Source organism: Erythranthe guttata, chromosome 3 (assembly GCF_056151865.1).
Source record: "Erythranthe guttata isolate IM_541 chromosome 3, IM_541, whole genome shotgun sequence".
NCBI classification, from domain to species: Eukaryota; Viridiplantae; Streptophyta; class Magnoliopsida; order Lamiales; family Phrymaceae; genus Erythranthe; species Erythranthe guttata.
The window spans coordinates 6,053,130-6,076,200 of record NC_142535.1 but is presented as its reverse complement, the minus strand read 5'-3'; the positions used below and the strand labels follow the sequence as shown (position 1 = coordinate 6,076,200).

The 23,071-nt window shown below is 36.5% G+C and overlaps 2 protein-coding genes across 2 annotated transcripts; both read left to right on the top strand.

The window, feature by feature from the left end:
- Positions 1-3,402: 3,402 nt before the first annotated feature.
- On the top strand, positions 3,403-5,224 carry LOC105966648 (berberine bridge enzyme-like 8). Its single transcript, XM_012991242.2, is given in 3 exon segments — positions 3,403-4,242; positions 4,245-4,856; positions 4,859-5,224. Coding segments are annotated over 3 exon segments (1,614 nt in total). The 5' UTR covers positions 3,403-3,569; the 3' UTR covers positions 5,188-5,224.
- Positions 5,225-16,024: 10,800 nt separating this feature from the next.
- Positions 16,025-16,612, top strand: LOC148771633 (uncharacterized). Its single transcript, XM_088815154.1, has one exon. It carries the CDS (start codon positions 16,025-16,027, stop codon positions 16,610-16,612), a length of 588 nt encoding a protein of 195 aa, XP_088671280.1.
- The last annotated feature ends 6,459 nt before the right edge of the window (positions 16,613-23,071 follow it).

Genomic DNA, 23,071 nt, shown 5'->3' with positions numbered 1-23,071 from the left:
GAAATATCAATACTTTAATTACTTCCAAACCCAACCTCCCCACCTACTCAAATTGAAAACGACTTTATGCAAAAAGCAGAAATCGCCTCCGCAAGACGCGCTTACACATTATAGTATATTAGTATAGTGACAGAGATTAATGAAATAAAAAAAAGGAAAATTTAAAAGAGTATAAAAAAATATATTAATATTAATTTTAAATATTAATTAAATTATTTACTGTTCTGTAGCCTGTAAATGTTTAATAAATTATTATAACTGTTGAATATAAATTAATGATGAATATTAAAATACATTTTATGAAGAAAATATATTATAATTATTCACAAATAATTAAAAATAGAAAATATTAAAAAACCCGGTTGGACCCCGGTTGAACCGGTCCAACCGCGACCCAATAGGCTATCCGGTTCTATGTCCGGTCCGGTTTTCAAAACATTGCTTAAGACCCCTAATTAAAAAAGAAACATCCAATTTTTTTGTGTTGTAAATAAATTCACCTCATTCAAATTTTTTGCAAGTAAGGAAAACTCTTTTTTTATATACCAAAATTACCCCCAACTCCTTGAAACCACAATCAACTCCAATTTCATGATTTACACCCTAATTTCTTTTTTTTTCCCGGCAGGTTAACCACCGGTCTCCGGCGTTGATTTTTTTTTATTTTCTTTTTTGAACTTTTTTTTCTGAATCTTTTTTTCCGGCAAATCAACCGCCGTAGACTTTTTTTCTTAAAAAAATTATTTTCATTAATATTATTGTCGGATATAGTAATTTAACCGTGAGAATTAATTTTACTGTATTAATTAATTTTATCGTCTTAGCCTAAAATTTTGCTGTCTTCGACCGAAATATTATTGTCTCTGACCATAATTTACTGTCTCATGCAGTAATAATATTGTTTTGGACAGTAATATTAGTAATATTACTGTTCGGAAAAGTAATATTAGTAATATTACTGTGCTGGACAATAATATTAGTAATATTATTGTTTTGGACAGTAATATTAGTAATATTATTGTTCGGGAAAGTAATATTAGTAATATTACTGTGCTGAACAATAATATTAGAAATATTATTGTTTTGGCATTCAATATTACTGTTTCAGACAATAATTTTGTTGTTAACATAGTAATTAAGAGAGAAAATAAGTTTCAAAAAAAAAGTCAACGCCGGAGACCGGCGGTCTAAGGTGGTTGACCTGTCGGAAAAAATTCAGCAAAGAACAGTTTTCAAATAAAAAAAATAAAAATTCAATGCCGGAATTTTCCCGGAAAAAAAAATTCAGAAAAAAAATTATTTTATGAAAAAAAAAAATCAAAAAATTATGAAAATGGGGGTTTAATGTGATATATTTGTTCAAATCTGGAATCAATGTGCAATATTGATCAGGTTAGAATATAATAGATGAAATTGATGAAAAATATAATATAAAGAGTATTTTAGATAAAAAAATAATAAACAAATCGAAAAAGTTAACGCTAGAGACCGGCGCGTTGACCGGTCAATGCCGGAAACCGGTGGTTGAAAAATCAGGAGGAAAAAAAAAGTCAACGCCGAAGACTAGTGTTAACCGGTCAACGCCGGATACTGGCGAAAAAATCCAGAAGGAAAAAAAAAGTCGAAAAGTCAATGCCGGAACCCGGCGGCTAAAATTTTTTTTTTGAAAAAACAAAAGTTTTGGAGTCAAAATTGAATAATTTGTGAAATTTGAGGTCCAATTGAGGTTAAATTAAATTAAGACTAAAATTGGAGCATATTAAACTATGAGGGACTATTTTAAACCTTTACAAAAATCGGAATGACATGCGGATTTATAAATAATTTTTGGGGGCAACTATTTTGAATACTAATTTTTGCTTAGTTGAATACTACCTAGTTGAAAACCACAATTGAGTACATATTTATAAGTTTTTTCTTACTTTAAAACCAAAATAAAAAGAAAATTACAAAAACACCCTTTCATACAAAATATCAATTATATCAAATTTTATTAGAAATTACCTATTCAAAAACCAAATAAAAAAAAAAGAAAAAAACCCTTTGTTGTTAAAAAAAAAAACCTCCACCATTTCTTCTCCTCTCCAACCCTGACCGCCGCCGCCGCCGCCGACGCCGCCGCCGACGCCGCCGCCGCCGCCGCCGACGCCGACGCCGCCGCCGACGCCGCCGCCGCCGCCGCCGACGCCGCCGCCGCCGAACGCCACCGTACGTGCTCGTAACTGCCGCGACAACCCAATTAAACCCTATCTTTTTCATCTTCTTAAATCCTCCAAAACATCTCCAAATTCAAAAAATCAAAACCTCACAAAACTTATAAAATGGAGTTATAAGACAATAATATGGTAGTATATGTGGAAAGAGAAGCCATTAAGGTAAGTATCGATGTCTTTTTTGAGCTTCGAAGTCGATTTTGAAGTTTTTTTTTTTGAAACCCGTCGGCAATTTTCGACACATACAGGTCGATTTTTGGTCAATTTTCGACACCAACGTGTCGAAAAAGAAAAAAAAAAAAAAAAAAAAAAAAAAAAAAAAAACCAAATTTCGACACCTACCTGTCGAAATTTGGACAATTTTCGACAGGTAGGTGTCGAAAAACACTATTGGTAAAAAAAAAAAAAAAAAAAATTTTTTTTTTTTTTTTTTTTTACCAACAGTATTTTTTCGACACATACCTGTCGAAATTTGGACAATTTTCGACAGGTAGGTGTCGAAATTTGGTTTTTTTTTTTTTTTTTCTTTTTCGACACGTTGGTGTCGAAAATTGACCAAAAAATCGACCTGTATGTGTCGAAAATTGCAGACGGGTTTCAAAAAAAAAAAACTTCAAAATCGACTTCGAAGCTCAAAAAAGACATCGATACTTACCTTAATGTGTTCTCCTTTCATATATACTACCATATTATTGTCTTATAACTCAATTTTATACGTTTTGTGAGGTTTTAATTTCTTTAGTTTTGATATTTTTTAGAAGGGTTTGTTGTGAGATTTTTTAGAAGGGTTTGTTGTGAGGAAGATTTTTTAGAAGGGTTTTTGGGGAGGGAGAAGAAGGAGGTGGAGAAGGAGGGAAATGGTTTTTTGAGTTTTTGATTATTTGGTATTTAAGAAAGAAAAATAGTATTTGTAATATTTTTTTAATTTTAATTTCATTAAGGGTATTAAAGTAATTTAAAATTAATTATTTATTTTTTATTTTTTTGGTATTCAAGTAAACAAAAGTTGGGATTTGAAATAGTGATCCCCATAATTTTTTTGTGTGGATCTCTCTTTAAGAATAAGTAGCCATTAATAAGAAATTCATCAAATATATAATAATGAGGAAGGCCCACCAACTCTCTCTCCTCTGCAATTGGGAGCTCCAGTACATAAAATTCCCACTAGCTTATAATAATAATTATTGTTGCGTCAGCCAACCTCCGTTCTCTCTACTGGTCTTGTCACAACATTTAATGGGGCAGGATAAGAATTTAACAGTGAAAATATATTTGCTGATTGATTCATAAATAATTGTTCTATATTATATGTAAACCTGGATCATATTCAGATACGTAACTATAGAGAAAAACAAAATGAAGCCAAAATATTTGTTACCGATCATACTTTTGGCAGCAATTTCATTTGCCAGCAATTCTGTTTCAACAATTCGTGATGAAAACTTACTTCAATGCCTTAATTCCAATTCCGATCCATCTCAACCAATCATCCAAGCATTATATTTCCCGACCAACTCATCGTACTCCGATGTTCTACAGTCGTACATCCGAAACCTACTCTTCAGCGGTCCAACAACACCGAAGCCACAATTCATCATCGCAGCCGCACACGTGTCGCACATCCAAGCGTCCATCATCTGCGCCAAATCCCACGGCCTGGAAATGAGAATCCGAAGCGGCGGCCATGATTTCGAGGGCTTCTCGTACGTCTCCGGCAAACCCTTCTTCATCCTCGACATGTTCAATCTCCGGGCGGTCCACGTCAGCATCGCGGAAGAAACCGCCTGGGTGGAAACCGGCGCCACCCTGGGCGAACTCTACTACAGAATCTCCGAGAAGAGCAGCACCCACGCCTTCCCCGGCGGAACCTGCCCTTCGGTCGGCGTCGGTGGCCACATCACCGCCGGCGGATTCGGCAACATGGTCAGGAAATACGGCCTTGCCGCCGACAATGTTGTCGACGCAACTCTCGTCGACGCAAGAGGACGACTTCTCGATCGGAAATCAATGGGCGAGGATCTATTCTGGGCAGTGCCGCCAGCTTCGGAGTTGTTCTCGCGTACAAAATCCGGCTCGTTAGGGTTCCAGCGACTGTGTCTTTCGCAGTAATTCAGATTACTGACGGTCAGCACGAAAATAGTAATAGTAATAGTAATAGTAATAATTTCACAGACACCGTCTACAAATATCTCCAAATTGCCGACAAACTGAACGACGAAATATTCATCAAACTAGCATTCAACGTCGTCAAAGTTGGTCGTACCAAAGCGGTAAACGGCACATTCCTCATCCTATTTCTTGGTAACTCAGAAAGTCTCGTCGACCTAATGAGTGAAAAATTCCCGGAACTGGGATTAACTAAACCCAACTGCGCTGACGTCAGCTGGGTTGAGTCAATGGTCCGGTGGACGGCTTTTCCGGCGGGAACCCCGACGAGTATTCTGCTTAGCAGAATACATCCGGGGCAGGCTCGATTAAAGAGAAAATCCGATTTCCTAAAAAATCCGATTTCCAAAAAGGGATTGGAAATCATATTCAAGAAAATGAAGGAACTGGAAACTCCAGTTCTAAAATTCTTCCCATTTGGTGGAATCATGAATAAAGTTTCATCTTCTGCAAAACCTTTCCCGCACCGAGCTGGCAATAAGCCCTGATCGAAATCGCGACAAACTGGAACCAGACAGAAGGAGTTCAGGATGATGATAATTACATGAATATTACCAGAAAGTTTTATGAATGCATCACTCCTTTTGTGTCAAAATCCAGGGAAGCATATCTTGGTTATAGGGATATTGATTTGGGAATCAATAATCACGGCCCCAATAGTTACTCTGAAGCAGCAGCTACTTATGGTTTCAAATATTACAAGAATAATTTCAACAGATTGGTGCAGATTAAGTCAAAGGCCGATCCTGATGATTTCTTTAGATATGAGCAAAGTATTCCTATTTTTCCCAATATTGGCACTGCATGAATATCAGTATCACTCAATGTTCTGAACCAAAAATAAAGTGGAAAATTCATTTTGCACCCTTGTACTATGTGAAAGGTATCATTTACCCCCCTTGATTTATAGAAAACATCAAACATCCCCCTATTTGTAACGATCAATGGTTAAACTTTTAACGGTGTTAAATTTCGGTGTGCAATGACTCTTTTACCCTGCTTTATGTTTGATATAATCCCTATTTTTTTAGGCTTATTTTTTGTAGATTGTTGACGATTTTTAGCGTTTGTCTAAATTAGGGCTTTTAATCAATTTTAGTATTTGATTTTATGGATTTTCTGTTTTCTTTTTGGGGCATTTTTCCATTATAATATGAAAAACTTTGTTTTTAATTTGCAATTTTTTCATATGGGTTTATTCCAATTTTAGGGTTTCTTTTAGATTTAAGGGCTTTCAATTTTCCTTTTTTTTTGGATTTTACATTCATAATCTGCAAAACTTCATTCTTATTTATTCGACTTTTCAGTTTTTTTTATAAGAAGAATGGCTGAAAATAGTAAAAAAAAAAAAATGAGTGAATAAAGTGAAAAAGAGCGGAAAAAGTGAACATTCTGGTCGACATTTGTCAAAACTAAGCAACCTATATATATATATATATATATATATATATATATATATATATATATAAACATTTTGGGGTATTTTCGTCAAAAAAAAAAAGCCAACATTTCTTTGCAATAGTCGGTCAAGGGGTATTACTAACGGAATTAGGAAAAACGCTAACGGCAGAAGGGTTTTTGATGTTTTTTATACTTCATGGGGGTAAATGATACATTTCGCATAGTACATGGGTGCAAAATGAATTTTAGCAAAAAATAAATAAATAAATAAAATCATTATTTGTAGATATTTTATTAGATATATCTGACTTTGTCAACCGTGAAAGATATCCCCGTTCTAAATTCATCGCAACAGATATGTTCCTTTAGATGCCTAAATATTTTAGTATAATTTATATTATATTAAATTGAATGTCAATAAAGTATAATTTATCTTGCAAAAATAAATTATGGAGATAAATATCTATTAATCTTTGGCCAATATGATTATTTCTTCTCTTCCAAGTTATAAGAAATAATTATCAATTAATTATTGTGAATATGATTATTTCTTTTCTTTTAAGTTATAAGAGATAAATATCAATTTAAAGAGAGTCAATCAAATCATGTCACATCATTAAAGTAGGTTATGAGATGAGCTGAGAGGAGTGGTTTTTTTTTTTTTTTTTTCTTTCTAATTTTCATACCTTTGACCAAACGGTACTAAGGTCAAAGGTTTGAAAACCTAACAGCGATGGCCACATTGAAACAATTTTCCAAGTGCAGGGGCAAATCGATGCAATCGAGAGTAGAAGGGAATAAACTGATATCAATGCAAAGTACAAGGGAGGAAAGTGAAATTTAGCCTAAAAACTATTTTAAATTTTGTGAGTATTTGGAATCAATTTCCGAATATTTCCAATGAACATATTTTTTTAACTAAATCAAGCAACTTTTTTACTTTAAAACCACATCATATAAATTGGAAAAAAAAAATATATTCAAATTTGTATTGGAATATGCTATTAAGATTATGCTAAAAATTATGCAAACTAAACTGTAAAGGACTGACGCATGATAATGTTCATAAAGTTTGTATTTATTAAATCAGTTAAGAAAGAAAAGACGAAAAATGACGAAATATTCTCACCCAAAACTTCACTATTTTGAAAGTGGGTTGCAATGGAGAAAGATAATCCAATTCTCAACATTGCATGTGTTCATTTATAATTTAATCAGTATTTAATAAGATGTTGTAAGTAGTAATCTTTTTAATCTAATATTTAAAATTGGAAGTTGTAATCCTTGTAGAGCTAGAAACCAATCGAATTCAAAAAGTAATAGTGTAGGGGCAATGGACTTTATAATCTTTCTTAATATTACAAAATTGTCTTTTTCTGGCTGGCATAATCTAGCCATGTAACTTTATTATTTTGAATAAAGGCATACTTTATAAAGTCGAAATTTCCTTTTTCAATATAAAAAAAAAAAAAATACAAAACCTTATGATTTTGAAGTAAGATTTTGGGTTCAGATTTTGGCTTGCTTTTACTATGTAAGTGTGGTGGTTTTTGTTTAATTTGGGTATCTATTCGTCTAAACAGATCATGGTGTTCCATTCGAGATGATCCAGTAAGATAATTAAGATGGTGTACATATATTTTATTATTTCATTAAAAATATTTAGCGTTTAGAGCAACTCCAATGGAAGTATAAATGAATTATCAATATATAAACTATCTTTTGAGGCTTAAGATCTAATCCACAAAACATTTTTAATTAGATCTAACTCACAACCCGAGAACATTTGCTACATTCCCCCACTAATTTAATTCCCAAAATGCCCCCAACACACAAATTTCAGATTGTGCAATTCTTAGTTGCTCATCTCCATTTAACATTGGGGTAACTACAAATAAATCATCAAACCCATTCTCAAAGCGTTTCGGTCCCTATATATATTCTCCCTAGCAAATAAGTCCATATTCACGCGTTTAACATTCAGATCAATCTATATTATGCCTTTTTTTATTTCTCTATCTTCCTATTCTCTTTTTCTCTCTTCTTTTCTCTCTTTCTTCTCTCTTTCCTCTCTCCTCCTTTGTCTTTCCTCTTTTTCCGACAACAAAAATAAAATCCTTGCAAAATCCACAATGGCTAGAAATTATGCACCATATCCAGTGTCGACTGTAATTCTTGAAAGTTGTCGATACAAAGATGAACTGCACATCATTATCATTAAGAGTGATTCAACTTTGATGGAGATCTATGGTGATGTAATTTGAAAACGGGACAATATTCATCCAGATGCATTGATCCTCCAATACTTGGCTCCTCGAGAAAGATTGTATGTGACATTGAATTCTGGCGAACACGTATTGTTGCATTGCATTTGACAATGAAGATAAGTGTGATCGACATTGTCGTGAGCCACAAAAATGAACCTAATTCGCATGGAAAAAAGGTCTGCGTCGATGACTGTAGGTCTCCATTTATTTTTCTACTGCTAAAATGCATTTTTAATTTGTTAATTATTCTGCGATACATAGTATAGAATATGGGACATACTAGTATCATGCAAATATAATTATGGTATGAATATGTCGTATTTATGGTACGTAACCGTGATTCAAATAGTAACAGTGATAGGAAATCAACCAAATTCCTTCACTTGATGAAGACTTTAACTTGTACATGCATGTAATGTACAACCGATGTATTCATTAACGCACCTGAAATCGAGAGCGCAATCGGGCCGTAGAAAGATATAAATAATTCATTCACGAGTTGAATTTCATGTTTTGATGAGTAAATGGTGTGGAAAGTCCGGATACAACCGTAGTACTTGCAAGTAACCAATCACATAGCAACCCATTTTATAATGTCAATTATGTATATGCATTTGTGGTATTGAACTAATTTCTGAATATTGTATATATTTTTCTGCATTGCTAACTAGTTTTGATTCTACTTTTTTTTTCATCAACGAGAACAACACGGAGGAGAGCACATGTGGATGCTCATCTCCCCCGAAGGATTGAACTGAACTGAAACGAACTTTTTGTACTTTATTTTTATGTATTCCGAACTCTATTTTGCACTTTGTACTCTGTATTAATTTTTATCTTGTTTTTGCTATTTTTATTATGTACTCTATACCACAGTAGTAAAGTTCATGAAACAATGTTATGTAGTTTATGAAGCAATGTAGTATAATAAAAGTCTCAACATACTACGCATATGTCCAGAACCAAATACATATTTTTCAGTGGTGAAGTATGTGTTGTCCAATTATACAATATTTTTCTTTTAATGATAAAGTAGACATTTGTAGACGAATAAAATTTAAGCCAATTAAATGGTTAAAGTATACATGGGATTAAGTTTGATCCAGTGACATTTATGTAATTATACATAGCCAGATGATTTAGATGCTTATTGAAGACCCGTATATATGCGGTCATATATATATATATATATATATATATATATATATATATATATATATATATATATATATATATATATATATATATATATATATATATATATATATATATATATATCTATATATCTTAACTATTAATTATATTTTATTATTTAATTTTAGGAATTTAATTAAATTAATTCCTAATTTAAATAGATAATTGATATTGAATATATATTGGTCAATAGGATTATTTCTTCTCTTTCAAGTTATAAGAGATAAATATCAATTAATTGTTGGCGAATGGGATTATTTTCTTCTCTTTCAAGTTACAAGAGATAAATATAAATTTAAATTGGTCCAATCAAATCGAGCCACGTCATCAAGAAGGCTTATTAAGGATTCTTATTCTACCACTATATATAGGGATCTACATTCAAAGTGTTCTCCGTCAAATTCAAGGTGTTCTTGAGAAAATTCAAGGCGTTCTTCATCAAATCCACCGTTCAATCCGAGATAAAGGTGCTAAACCGTCAGATTAACGTTAATAAATTCAAGTCAAGATCATTGGAAGATTGAAGGGCCAAATCCATCAAAAATTTCAAGATATTCAACTCAAATTTAGTCAAAGTTCAACGTTCGATCCGAGATTCAAGTTGCGTGACCCTTGGAAAACGTTATTCAAAATCAAAATCAAATCCGGAGAAGATCAAGTCAACGACCCGGCTCCGAAAATTCAAGTAAACTATATATTGTTCTAGAGAGAAGAATCAGATGATTAAAATAGAGATTGTAACCTGCAATTTATTTATTTAATTTAATAAAATTATATTTGTTCAATTTTTCTTGTTTGTTTATATCGCTGATAAGAATTTGTTGTTAAAAATTTGGCACGCCCAGTGGGACATCTCTACCTCTCATCTCTTCTCTCTCTCCAAGATCCTCGAAGTGTTGCAGTAACTGCTCTACGTTCGGGATGAAAGCTGCTACTTCGAATTCATCAAGTGTGAGCGCAGTTACAAGGAGTGTGGCTAAGAAGCTGCATGCATCCTCCGAGACTAACTCAACGCCCCAAATCATTGAGAAAGGCTTGTTACCTCTCATCAACATAGGTGAAGACGTGGAAGGGTCCAAAGGAGAAGCGTCACTATCCACGTCTCGTTCAACATCAAGCTACTCTGAGGTAGCCCTCGTCATGACAACACGTACTACGACCGATGAGGAGCAAATGGCAATCTTGACCAAGGCCATTGAAGGACTAACAAAGCATATTCAAGAACAAGACTCCCAAATCGCGATGTTGATGAACAAGGTTGACGGCAGTCACGACATGGGAAAACAAGGTGAAAATCACGCCGAAGCTGAAACTTCTGCAAGGCGACATCCAGTCGGGAGAAGAGCCCGATTCAAGAATTCTAAATTTCGTCAAAGGGGTTGTTTCCTGTAGACCAATTGAAGGAGTTCATTATGGGGACTATCAAGGATGAATTCGATGAGGGTTCAAAATCGTCGTCAACATACACCAAGCCATACACTCTAAGAGTATACGACTTGAAGATGCCAATTGGTTACCAACCCCCGAAATTTCAGCAATTTGATGGAAAGGCAACCCAAAACAGCATGTGGGACATTTTGTTGAAACTTGTAACAATGCCGGGACTTTTGGAGACTATCTTGTGAAACGATTCGTCCAATCATTGAAGGGGAATGCTTTCGATTGGTATACGGACCTAGAGCTGAACTCAATTGATAGTTGGAGTCAGATGGAATTTTTGAATCGCTTCTACAACACCCGAAGAATAGTGAGCATGATCGAGCTCAAGAATTCTCGCAAGTGGAAAGAAGAGGCCGTCATTGACTATATTAACCGTTGGAGGAATTTAAGCCTGAATTGCAAGGATCGACTGTCAGAGGCTTCAGCTATCGAGATGTGCATTCAAGAAATGCAATGGGAACTCCGATATATCTTACAAGTGATTCAACCTAAGACTTTCAAAGAGTTGGCGACTAGAGCACACGACATGAAGTTGAGCATTATGGCTAGTGTAGTTGAGGGACCACCAGTTCAAGAGCCTCGACAGTCGAAAGAAAAACAAGACTTTCGGAAAGGGGGTAGAGTTTTCTCTAAAACCTCAAGCAAAGAATCTTTGGCAGTGAATGCAACCCCTATCAAATTTCAAGGAAAAGTGAACGGAAACAATGAGGAAAAACAAGATTTTTCCCAAGAAAGAAGACTTACTCTAAAAGAAATGCAAGCAGGGGAGTATCCGTTCCTCGACACAGATGTGGCTGGAATATTTGACGATTTGCTAGGTTTAAAACTTATCAAGTTTCCTGAAATGAAGTGCCTCAAAGAAGCTAGAAAGATCAATAACCCAAAATACTGCAAGTATCATCGATTGGTCGGGCACCCAATTCATGATTTCTTCATATTCAAAGATAGAATTATGCGGCTAGCTCGCCAAGGGAAGATATCACTTGAAGAGATCAGCGCCACTACAAATTTTATTGTTAGCACTTTCGAGTCCCTTAACATGACGACAAAGAATGTACAAGAAGGAGATGATGATTGTATCAACATCTCATGCAACACAATAGTTAAAAAGGAAATCGCTGCTAGTGGAACGACTCTGTCTCCAAATGAAGCTTGTACCGTGATTGGTAAGTGCATGTCAACAATGACTTTTGCTAATGAAGATTTACTTCTTGGTTCCAAACCACAAAATAGGCCATTGTTTGTTTCCGGCTACGCTTGTGAGCAGAATGTGAATATAATTTTAATCGATGGAGGTTCTGCAGTTAATATTTTGCCGTTGCACACTTTAAAGGAATTTGGGATCTCCACGGATGAGCTCAAAACTAGTCGCTTGATGATCCAAGGATTTAATCAAGAAGGACAAAGGGCCATTGGTATCATAACGATAGAGTTGTTAATGGATGATATGTTGTCCAGCGCGTTGTTTCATGTCATTGATGCAAGAACCTCATATCGCATGCTTCTCGGGCGACCTAGTATACATGAGTATAGTGTGGTTCCTTCTTCTTTGCACCAATGTTTCAAGTATTGTCGAGACGGAGTAGTTAAAATAATACTTGTCGATGATAAACCGTTCACCGAGACAGAAGCCTACTTTGCTGATGCTAAGTACTATCTTGATGGTAAGAAGACGGTAAAGACCAAAGAAATTCTACCAGTTGAAGAACCAAAGCACATAAATAATCAAGACAAGATCCTTTAGCGTGTGAGGCTTTGAAATATTTGATGTTGCCCTAACACCAATTGATGAGAAACGATCAACTTCTCAACCGCTTAAAGGATTTGTTCATCCCACAGAAGGAACCCAAGAGGAATGCGAAGAATTCTCCGAGTCCCAAATGACAAAATGTTTTGGGCCAAAAGATTATAAACTCTTAGTGAAGCTGGTTATAACCCACGTGAAGATTCTACACTTGGAAAGCTTCCTGCCGAAGTTGTTGGCGAAAACGTGCATGGCCTCAATACTACTCAAATAATGTTGAAAGAAAAGGGACATGCTATTCAAAGTCCTCGAGTTGGTCTTGGATTTGTTCCACAAAAGACAATTCGTATTGCTATCAATAGAGATATACTAGTAATTACATAATTGAAGATGAATTCTCATCAACAAACGATTTTCGTGAAAGTGGAACACAAGTGAGAAGGACGTTCGTCTTCGATAGGCTTGCACCATCTATCTTCGGTAGACTTGCGCCATCCGTCTTTGATAGACTTGGACCACTTAGAGAGTGGGGGCATGAAAAAGGCGACAAACGAGGGTTTGATAGACTTACGCCATCCATCTTTTATAGGCTTGGACCACTTGGAATGTGGGGGCATAAAAGAAGCAACAAGCAAGAGTCAGGTGTCTCTAATACAAAAATCACTAAAACACGAAGGATTCGAAGTTCAATTCCATCACGCATGAAACGGCGCACTTACTTGACCATATCATGTGGTGAAGAGTTGAAGGCTAAAATGCGAACTGTCGTCTTCAACAAAATCCAAGAAGATTAAGAAGATGATAGAGAAAGTGTGGCATCGTCGTATCATATTAGTTTAAGCGAATGAGACTTGATTGAGGAAGAAGACGCTGAAACTGCTCCACCCGAGCTTGAAGAAGGAGTTAAGGCCACGATCGATGAATTAAAGGAAATTAATTTGGGAGATACGAAAAATCCTAAACCAATCTACATTAGTGCCTTATTGGCTGTCAACGAAGAGGAGACGTTGCATGAGTTCAAGGATGTGTTTGCATGGTCTTTTAAAGAAATGCCCGGACTGGACCCAAAAGTGGCAATACATCATCTCTCTGTGAAGAAAGGAGCTTGCCCTGTGAAGCAAGGCCAACGTAGATTTAGACCTGAATTAGTCCCTGCAATTGAGGCTGAAGTGAACAAACTTATTGAGTTTGGTTTCATTCGAGAAGTCAAGTACCCAACATGGATTTCAAGTATTGTTCTTGTCAGAAAGAAGAATGAACAAACTCGAGTGTGTGTTGACTTTAGAGATTTGAACGAAGCATGCCCTAAGGATGATTTTCCCAATGCCAATAGCCGAACTAATGATTGATGCTACTACAGGCCACGAAGCATTATCATTTATGGATGGGTCCTCCAGATACAATCAAATACAAATGGCACCGAAAGACGAAGAATTAACAGCCTTTCGCACTCCTAAGGGCATTTATTGCTATAAAGTGATGCCATTTGGCTTGAAAAATGTTGGGGCTATATACCAAAGAGCCATGCAGAAGATATTTCCATAAATATGTTGAATGTTATGTGGATGACTTGGTGGTTAAATCCAAAAGAAGGGAAGATCATCTCCAAGATTTGAGAAAAGTCTTCGAGCGTTTGAGAAGGTACCAATTGAAGATGAATCCGTTAAAATGTGCATTTGGTGTTACTTCGGGGAAGTTTCTTGGATTCGTAGTTCGTCACCGAGGCATAGAAACTGAACAAGCCAAGATTGGCGCAATTTTAAAGATTCACGAGCCTAGAAACATTCATGAGCTCAAAAGTTTGCAAGAAAAGTTGGCATACCTAAGAAGGTTCATTTCAAACTTAGCCGGTCTATGTCAACCCTTCAGTTGACTCATGAAGAAAGATGTTCCCTTTGAATGCGATGAAGCTTGCACTAGTGCCTTTGAATGTATAAAAATCGTATTTAACGAAGCCTCATGTGTTGATTTCACCAGTGCCCGGATGAGCGTTAATACTGTATATTGCTGCTCAAGAACGATCTGTCGAAGATTTACTGGCGCATGAGAATGATGATGGAAAAGAGAGCGCCTTATACTACTTGAGTAGAAAAAAGACACCAAATGAATTGAACTATTCGCCCATCGAAAAGACATTCTTAGCGCTCATTTTTGCAATTCAAAAGTTGAAGCATTATTTTCAAGCACATGTTGTCCATCTAATCTCAATGATGAATCCTCTAAAGTATGTCATGTCAAAACCCGTCCTATCCGACAGATTTGCAAGGTGGTACCTGCAAATGCAACAATTTGACATAAGATATATTCCACAAAAGGCTATGAAAGGACAAGTTCTAGCCGATTTCTTGGCGGATCACCCTATCCTTGCAGAGTGGGAGTTATCCGACGATCTACCCGATGAAGATGTTCTTGTGATTGAAGTTAGTCCTCCTTGGAAGATGTACTTTGATGGAGCTTCTCACAGAGAAGTAGCGGGCGTCGAATTAGTATTCGTAACATCCAACGGCGAAGTGTTGCCTCAGTCGTTTACCTTAACGCAAAATTTCTCTAACAATGTTGCTGAATATCAAGCTCTTATCCTTGGGCTAGAAATGGCAGTAGATATGAAGCAACAAAATTTGAAGGTATATGGAGACTCCAAGTTGGTGATCAATCAAATACTCGGATCATACGAAGTAAAGAATCTTGATCTACTCCATTATGTGGATTATGATAAAAGACTTATCGGATACCTTGGTGATGTGACAATAGAACATGTGCCGAGAAAGGATAACAAACAAGCGGGTGCATTGGCAAAACTCGCTTCTACTTTAGCCATGCCCGAAGACGGAGCTCGTATATCTATTTGCAAGAGGTGGGTCATACCACCAGTCTTTCAATATGAAGAAATTGAAGAAGACGAAACTCGCGTGGTCTACGTGTTTGAAATTGAGAAAGAATATTAACATCAACCGTTTGTGGATTACTTAAAGTACGGGAAGTTTCCTAATGATCCACGTCACAGAGTTGATATTCGACGTCGAGCGGCTCGTTTTATCTACTACAAGGATACACTTTACTGACGTTCATTTGATGGAGTTTTCTTGAGATGTTTAGGTGATGACGAAGCCATTCAAGCCATAGAAGAAGCTCATTCCGGAATTTGCGGCGCCCATCTGTCAGGGCCCAAGTTACATTTCCGAATAAAAAGAATGAGTTATTATTGGCCATCTATGGTAAAGGATTGCATGGAGTATGCCCCAAAATGCCAACCTTGTCAATTTCATGCAAACTTTATTCATCGACCGCCGGAACCATTGCACCCTATTGTTGCCTCATGGCCCTTTGATGCTTGGGGTTTGGATGTGGTTGGACCTATGACGAAGTCTTCTACTGGATATCTCTATATCTTGGCAGCATAAGACTACTTTTCCAAATGGACTGAAGTAGTGCCTCTTCGAGAAGTAAAGAAGGAGAACGTTGCCGATTTCATCCGCATCAACATCATCTACCGTTACGGAGTTCCTCGATAAGTGATCACAAACAATGGAAAGTCATTCTGCAATGGCGTGATAGATAAACTTTGTGAAAATTTTGGCTTCAAGCAAAGAAAGTCTTCAATGTACAACGCTGCCGTCAATGGACTCGCCGAGGCCTTCAACAAGACTTTATATAATCTCTTGAAGAAAGTGATCACCAAGTCAAAACGCGACTGGCACCAAAGGATGGGAGAAGCTTTATGGGCTTATAGAACAACGTATAGAACACCTACTCAAGCCACTCCTTATGCGTTGGTATACGGTGTGGAAGCGGTCTTGCCTCTTGAAAAACAAATTCCATCATTGAGGATAGCTATACAGGAAGAACTCACTCAAGAAGAAAACGCTCGTTTGCTTCTTGAAGAATTGGAAGCTCTCGACGAGAAAATATTAGAGGCACAACAATGTATTGAATGCTACCAAGCTCGTCTTTCTAGGGCATTTAACAAGAAGGTGCGGCCGAGATCGTTTCAAGTTGGAGATTTGGTACTTGCCGTAAAGAGACCCATCGTCCTCACACATAAATCGGGAAATAAATTTACATCAAAGTGGGATGGTCCTTATGTCGTCAAAGAAGCATATACAAATGGAGCGTACAAGTTGGTTGCCGAAGATGGTTTGAGAATTGGTCCGATAAATGGAAAGTTCATGAAGCGGTACTATGCATGAAGCGGAGGAGAAGGCTCCTTGCCTGCATGAGTTGAAACTATGCACGGCCAAAAAAATCTATCTTTTTTTTTCTTTTGAACTACGTTATAACTTGATCACATTCAGGGTACGTAGACAGCTTAGATATCCTCTAAGTTCAGTCATTTCCGAGAAAATAAAAAATGTATCTTTTTTTCTTTGAACTAAGTTATGACTTGATTCCATTCGTGGTACATAGGCAGCTTAGATATCCTCCAAGTCCAGTCCTTTCCTAAAAAAGAAAATCTATCTTTTTTTCTTTGAACTACGTTATGACTTGATCCCATTCGGGGTACGCAGGCAGCATAGATTTCCTCTAAGTCCAGTCATTTCCTTCAAAAATAAAAAAGGATTGTTGACAATATAAGTACAGAATACTAAAGAAGCAAGATGGAAAATGAGAAACTTTTTATTTCATGAATCATAAAAGTGAAATAAACAGAACAGGAAAAAAATCTAAATCTAGCTCAAGCGAAAGGGTCTAAATCCTTTAACTTTTCTTTGGCATCTTCCAAAAGCTTGGCAGAAGCGCGCGATTCTTCTACCAAATCATCACTTAAAGGGGAAGTATTTTCAATGGCAGCAATCTCTTCTTTAATCTCACGAATTTCAGTTTGAATAGTATCAAGGAGTTCTCGTTGTCGTTTAATGATGATCTCAAATGTCCAACACTGACTTTCAAAGAAGCACACTCTTTCTTGACACTCTCCAAACCATTATTGGTGGCTTGAACTTGAAGAGTCTCTTTTCGTTCTCTAGCTTGAGTATTATGCAAACGGTCTTTAGCCTCATCTAATTGTCGTGCGAGAATCTCTTTAGAGGCCTTCTCGGAGTTCGACGACCTCACCTTATCATAAGCCGTCGCCTGGAAAAATAATGACTTCAATAATTCCTCTATGCAAGTTATGTCGAAATCACCAAGATTCCTCATTGTTTCAAGAACTAATTGGACATCTTCTTGAATAGACGAAAGGGAATCAATTGAAGTCCGTACTATCCTCACACGAAGATCTTGCCATAATTGGCAAAGAAAAATACGCTTGTGATTTTTCAGGAAATTTTCACCTACAAAAAATGAACAAGCACCAATGTACGACCCTTTCGCGGTCTCTTTCATCTTGGATGTTCCGGCAGGCATGAAAGCGGTCCGCGGCGAAAGCTGCACCTGTTGAGCAAGCCTTGGCAGTGGAGTGATGGCTAGCTTGAGATTCCTCGCGATCGTCAACGTCAATATATATATATATATATATATATATATATATATATATATATATATATATATATATATATATATATATATATATAAAGGGAGAGTGTGAAGTGCAACCTTCTCAGGAAATGTGTCATTTGTTCGAGAATGACTATCCACGCCGTTATCAATATGGAGATCTTGTGGTTTTGAAGATTGCGGGTCCCTCTTAGGCCTTTTCCAATGACGCTCTATGTGGCTATTGTCGCTCTCATCTGATGGAGGCAAAACATTCTTCTTATTTTTCTCTCTAGGAGGTTCTTTGGTTTGGAGCACATTTTCACGAGAAGGATTGTCGAGACTATTTTTTGCCTCACCTTCTTTGTCTTCAAGTGGAATCTTACTTCACTCCAAGTTCATCAAACTCGCAGCTTTATCTTCAAGATAAGTTCCGTAAGCTTTAGTTCACCATCTCCTATAATCATCCGTGTGAAACTTTCTTGGATTTTGAGGAACGACAGAAAAAATCACTTTAGACATGGACTCGGGCAAAAAACACAGACGCCAATAACGGAGTTCATTTATTAAAGAAGCCTCGCAAACTTCTTCATCAAGTACTCCACGCACATCTTGGTACAAATTGGCAGTTGAACCGATGAGGACTATAGGGCTCAATAACGAAACTATTACCACGCCGCAAGGAGAGATAACTCGAGCGAATGGCGAGAAAATATTTTTTCTCGGACCCTTTTGTTTTTCTATCATCAACATATAAACAAGACTTGCTTCTAGGGATCGTGGTACAGGTCCAAGACATAAGATCTCCTTTGTAAATCCATTTGCGTGCATCTGCCGGAGTGTAGTATCTAGGGCTTCCTTCTCCGGAATAAGATATCATCTTCGGGCCATCTACGGTTACGCCTTGCAGAACTTGATAATGGGTCTTGAAATAAAGCGCCAGCCAACTATAGACGAAGTGAATGGGAAACGAAGAGTTCGTGTGATGGGGTCTCAAAGATCTCGAGATCCTATTTATGCCGTTGAAGATGTTGGCTAAGACAGGAACTGCAAGAGAGACTTCTTCGCCACTCGCTATTATGCTAGCCATCTTGAATGTGGAAGGACGTATCATGCTCACATCATCAATGGGGAGAATGAAGGTGCAAAGCCAGCAAGACAAATGGGCCGCCAAGTGTGTCTCGGACCTCAGTTCGACATCAACATTAATGCCCTAAAAGACAGCTTCTTCAACGTTGATCCATTTCGCATGTGCTTCCCTTCTTTTCTTTGCGTGGAGGAGGTTGAGTGTACTTCTTTTGCTTCTTCGACCAAAACTGAATCCAGCTTTCGACAGAAACATGGGAGGATGGGTCTGTAGAGAGCTTCCTAAGTAAGTGGTAGGCTTGGAATAGATATCAGCAAGAACGGTGAGAATATCGAACACCCTTTGCATCGGAACCGACGAGTTCTTGAGAGGCAGGGACAACTTCATCGTAAAAGAGCCCGGTTAACGGTAACCCGGAGAGGGTGTGCAAATCCCATAATGAGATAGACATCTCTAGGAGACGTAAAAAGGGTATTTGTAGTTGGATACCATGCCTTGAAGAATGCCTTCATGACTTCGGAATTGTAGTCGTACGTGAAGAGGGAAGCATATACAAGATCATAGATCTTCGCAGACTTGAGCTTGTGCTGGAAATGGCTTAGAACGTCCTCGGTCTCCCAATACCCTTTGAAGATTTGAAAGCCGCCGGCAAGTAAGAGTATCTCCCCACTTGACTTTTCCCTTCACGATGTTGTCACCCAAAATTGGAAAAAGGCTTGGACCGCTTTATTCTTCCGGAGGCGAGGACCTGTCGGGTTTATGATTTGATGCTTGTAAACTATAGCACGTTTCGTATTTATTATGAGGATGCTCGTGGGACCAAACGACCATGCAATTTGGAGTCGTGAGATGTGGCCATTGTTTTGCATAGGGTCCAATATAATAAAGGGGGCATGAACTGTCAGGGCGGTAGTTTTGTCATTCGGTTGATAACGATCATCGAGAATTATCAGTTGTTCGTCGCCGAAAGAGGAGAAAGCTTTCTTGAAACAAACCATCTTAAAATATGTCAAACCAATTCAAAATAAAGAGCAATTAGTTAGACAAAAAAACTAAGGATAACGGGAGCATGGAGTCGTGCTAAAATTAATTTATTTGCCAATTATCGTACAAACCCTCGAGTTGCAAAACCTAAACAAAGAAAAGAGGACATGCGAGTTCAAACAAGAAATCAGAAGAAAAAAAAAGGATATATATATATATATATATATATATATATATATATATATATATATATATTTTTTTTTTTCAAACACATGGCGGGGCGGGCATGCGCAGGGTAACTTGTTGTACATAGATTTAATATGCAAAGCTTACGTTGAATCAAAGACAAGCAGCAGCAAGCAGGAGACAAGGGATATGAACCTGCACTGGAAAACTTTCACGCGAAGGCTGGGTGCTGATGAATGAAAAAAGTGAAAAGGGGCACCTCCTTTTATAGGCCATGGACGATGATAAATCAACTAAAATTAGGACTCCATCAGTCAAATTGGAAAAGAGTCGGAGATCAATTAGAAGAAGTAGTGCTTCCATTCTTCACGTGCTGGAAATCCATGTGGACAAAGGAATAATTTTTTATTTGTTTGAAACTAATTATGCTGAAGGATAACATGGGTACGAGAGACTCTCTAACTAATACGAATTCAAGTCTTCTACATGGAGTCCTATTGAAGTTTTGAGTGGACTCGCTAAACAATAAAAAGAAATTGAATAAAAAAAACATTTAAAAGTTGCTGAAGTAGATGGTTCTTCTCATCTAGGTTTCCAATTGCAATTGAAATTCTATTTGTTTATTCAAGTGTGCCCAATAAGATTTTATAACGGAAATCGAGGAAAGAAAGCATTGATATAGCAGACTGATAATTCCTTGCAAGAAGAGCGTGCATTTTCGGCTGAAGAAATTCTAGTGGCCCGATTTAATAAAAAACATGTTGGCTAAAATGTTATTCATAGGGCTTTACATTTAAAGTCTATAAATTGAATACGTATGGGGTATATTCATGAAAAACCCAAATATGTCTACGAATTATCCCAATATTATCGCGTCTTATTTACTTCAAGTCTCGTCTCACAAACATTCAATATGTTCTTGCCGAGACTAAAAGTGGGGGCATTTTGTAGACGAATAAAATTTAAGCGAATTAAATGGCTAAAGTATACATGGGATTAAGTTTGATCCAATAACATTTATGTAAATATACATAGCCAAATGATTTAGATGCTTATTAAAGACCCGTATATATGCGGTCATATATATATTTTGATCTTTAACTATCAATTATATTTTTTTTATTTAATTTTAGGAATTTAATTAAATTAATTCCTAATTTAAATAGATAATTGATATTAAATATATGTTGGTCAAAAGGATTATTTCTTCTCTTCCAAGTTATAAGAGATAAATATCAATTAATTATTGGCCAATGGGATTATTTTCTTTTCTTTCAAGTTAAAAGAGATAAATATCAATTTAAATTGGGTCAATCAAATCACACCACGTCATCAAGAAAGCTTATCACGGACTCTTATTCTACCACTATAAATAGAGATCCACCCTTCACAATTCAAACACAACTGAAGAAGCAGAAACCGTAGGAGCAAAAGTCTCTCTACAATTCAAGAAGCAAGGAAGAAGAATTCATAGGAGGTAAGATTCTCTCTCTACATTCAAAGTGTTCTTCGTCAAATTCAAGGTGTTCTTGAGCAAATTCAAGGCGCTCTTCATCAAATTCAGCGTTCAATCCGAGATAAAGGTGATAAACCGTCAGATTAACGTTAATAAATTCAAGTCAAGATCATTGGATGATTGAAGGGCCAAATCCATCAAATATTTCAAGATATTCAAGTCAAATTTAGTCAAAGTTCAACGTTCGATCCGAGATTCAAGTCGCGAGACCCTTGGAAAACGTTATTCAAAACCAAAATAAAATTCGGAGAAGATCAAGTCAACGACCCGGCTCCAAAACTTCAAGTCAGCTATATATTATTCTAGAGAGAAGAATCAGAGGATTAAAATAGAGATTGTAACCCGCAATTTATTTATTTAAATTCAATAAAGTTATTTTTGTTCAATTTTTCTTGTTTGTTTATATCGCAGATAAGAATTTTTTGTCACAACATTGTCCATTAATATGGTACATTTGAATTAAGAATACTATTTTGAGGCCAATGGAACCGTATAAACTCATTTTATGACTAATTACATGAAATGCGGCAACTTGGGAGTCGATCGACATCGATTTTACTAATATTTAAGAAAACAATAGTCTTATATACTGGATTTATAGTCTGTGTGATTATTACTTAGTGAATCCAACACATTTATTGTATTTTGGACTCCCACATTCATTGATCATTATAGTGTCTAGAAATTTGAAGTTCAACTCATCACAATTATAGTACAATATATACTAAAAAATGCATGTAATACATTGATGATGTACATTTTGTCCATTGAACTAATTGATCTAAATTTTGTTGATCAAGAAGGCGTGTTGCACTCGTGGAAAGGGATGACATGCTGATTAGATGGAGTTGTGCATCTGAATTGCAACTGATAACAACCTTAGATAACTAACTGTTGGGTGCTAAATACCAACACGCAAGTGTACGTATCGCAAACAACTAGTAAAGTAGACTCGTGAGAGTCGGATGTCGATCCCACAGGGAATACGCAAATTACCTAATCCTAAGTACCAAATCCTAACAATTATGATTTTTATTCAGCCTACGCAGGGTTGTCAATTTAATTAACTAAATAAAAGAAACTAATTAAGAAAACGGTTCAACACGAGAATATATCAATATAAAACGGATCTAGGATTTTATCTTCCCCTATGCGATAATTCTTCACCCAATTAATCTCCTATCATGCAAGTTACGATTCCCGATTATTAACCCAAGACACGAAATTACTCATAACCAGCTGTCGCTGTGTTATAAGCCTATTATTCATAAAAGATTCACTATATGTCTATGCAAACCTCGTATAAATAAAGCATTAAATAACAAGTCTCGTAAACGGCTACCTAAGGTATTATCTGTATGTCTACGATAATACATGCAATCAACACACGCATTCGGTGAAAAACTACTCGAAGGCTCTTCTATCCCTGTTCTAATTATTAAAACGATCTGTCAATCAATT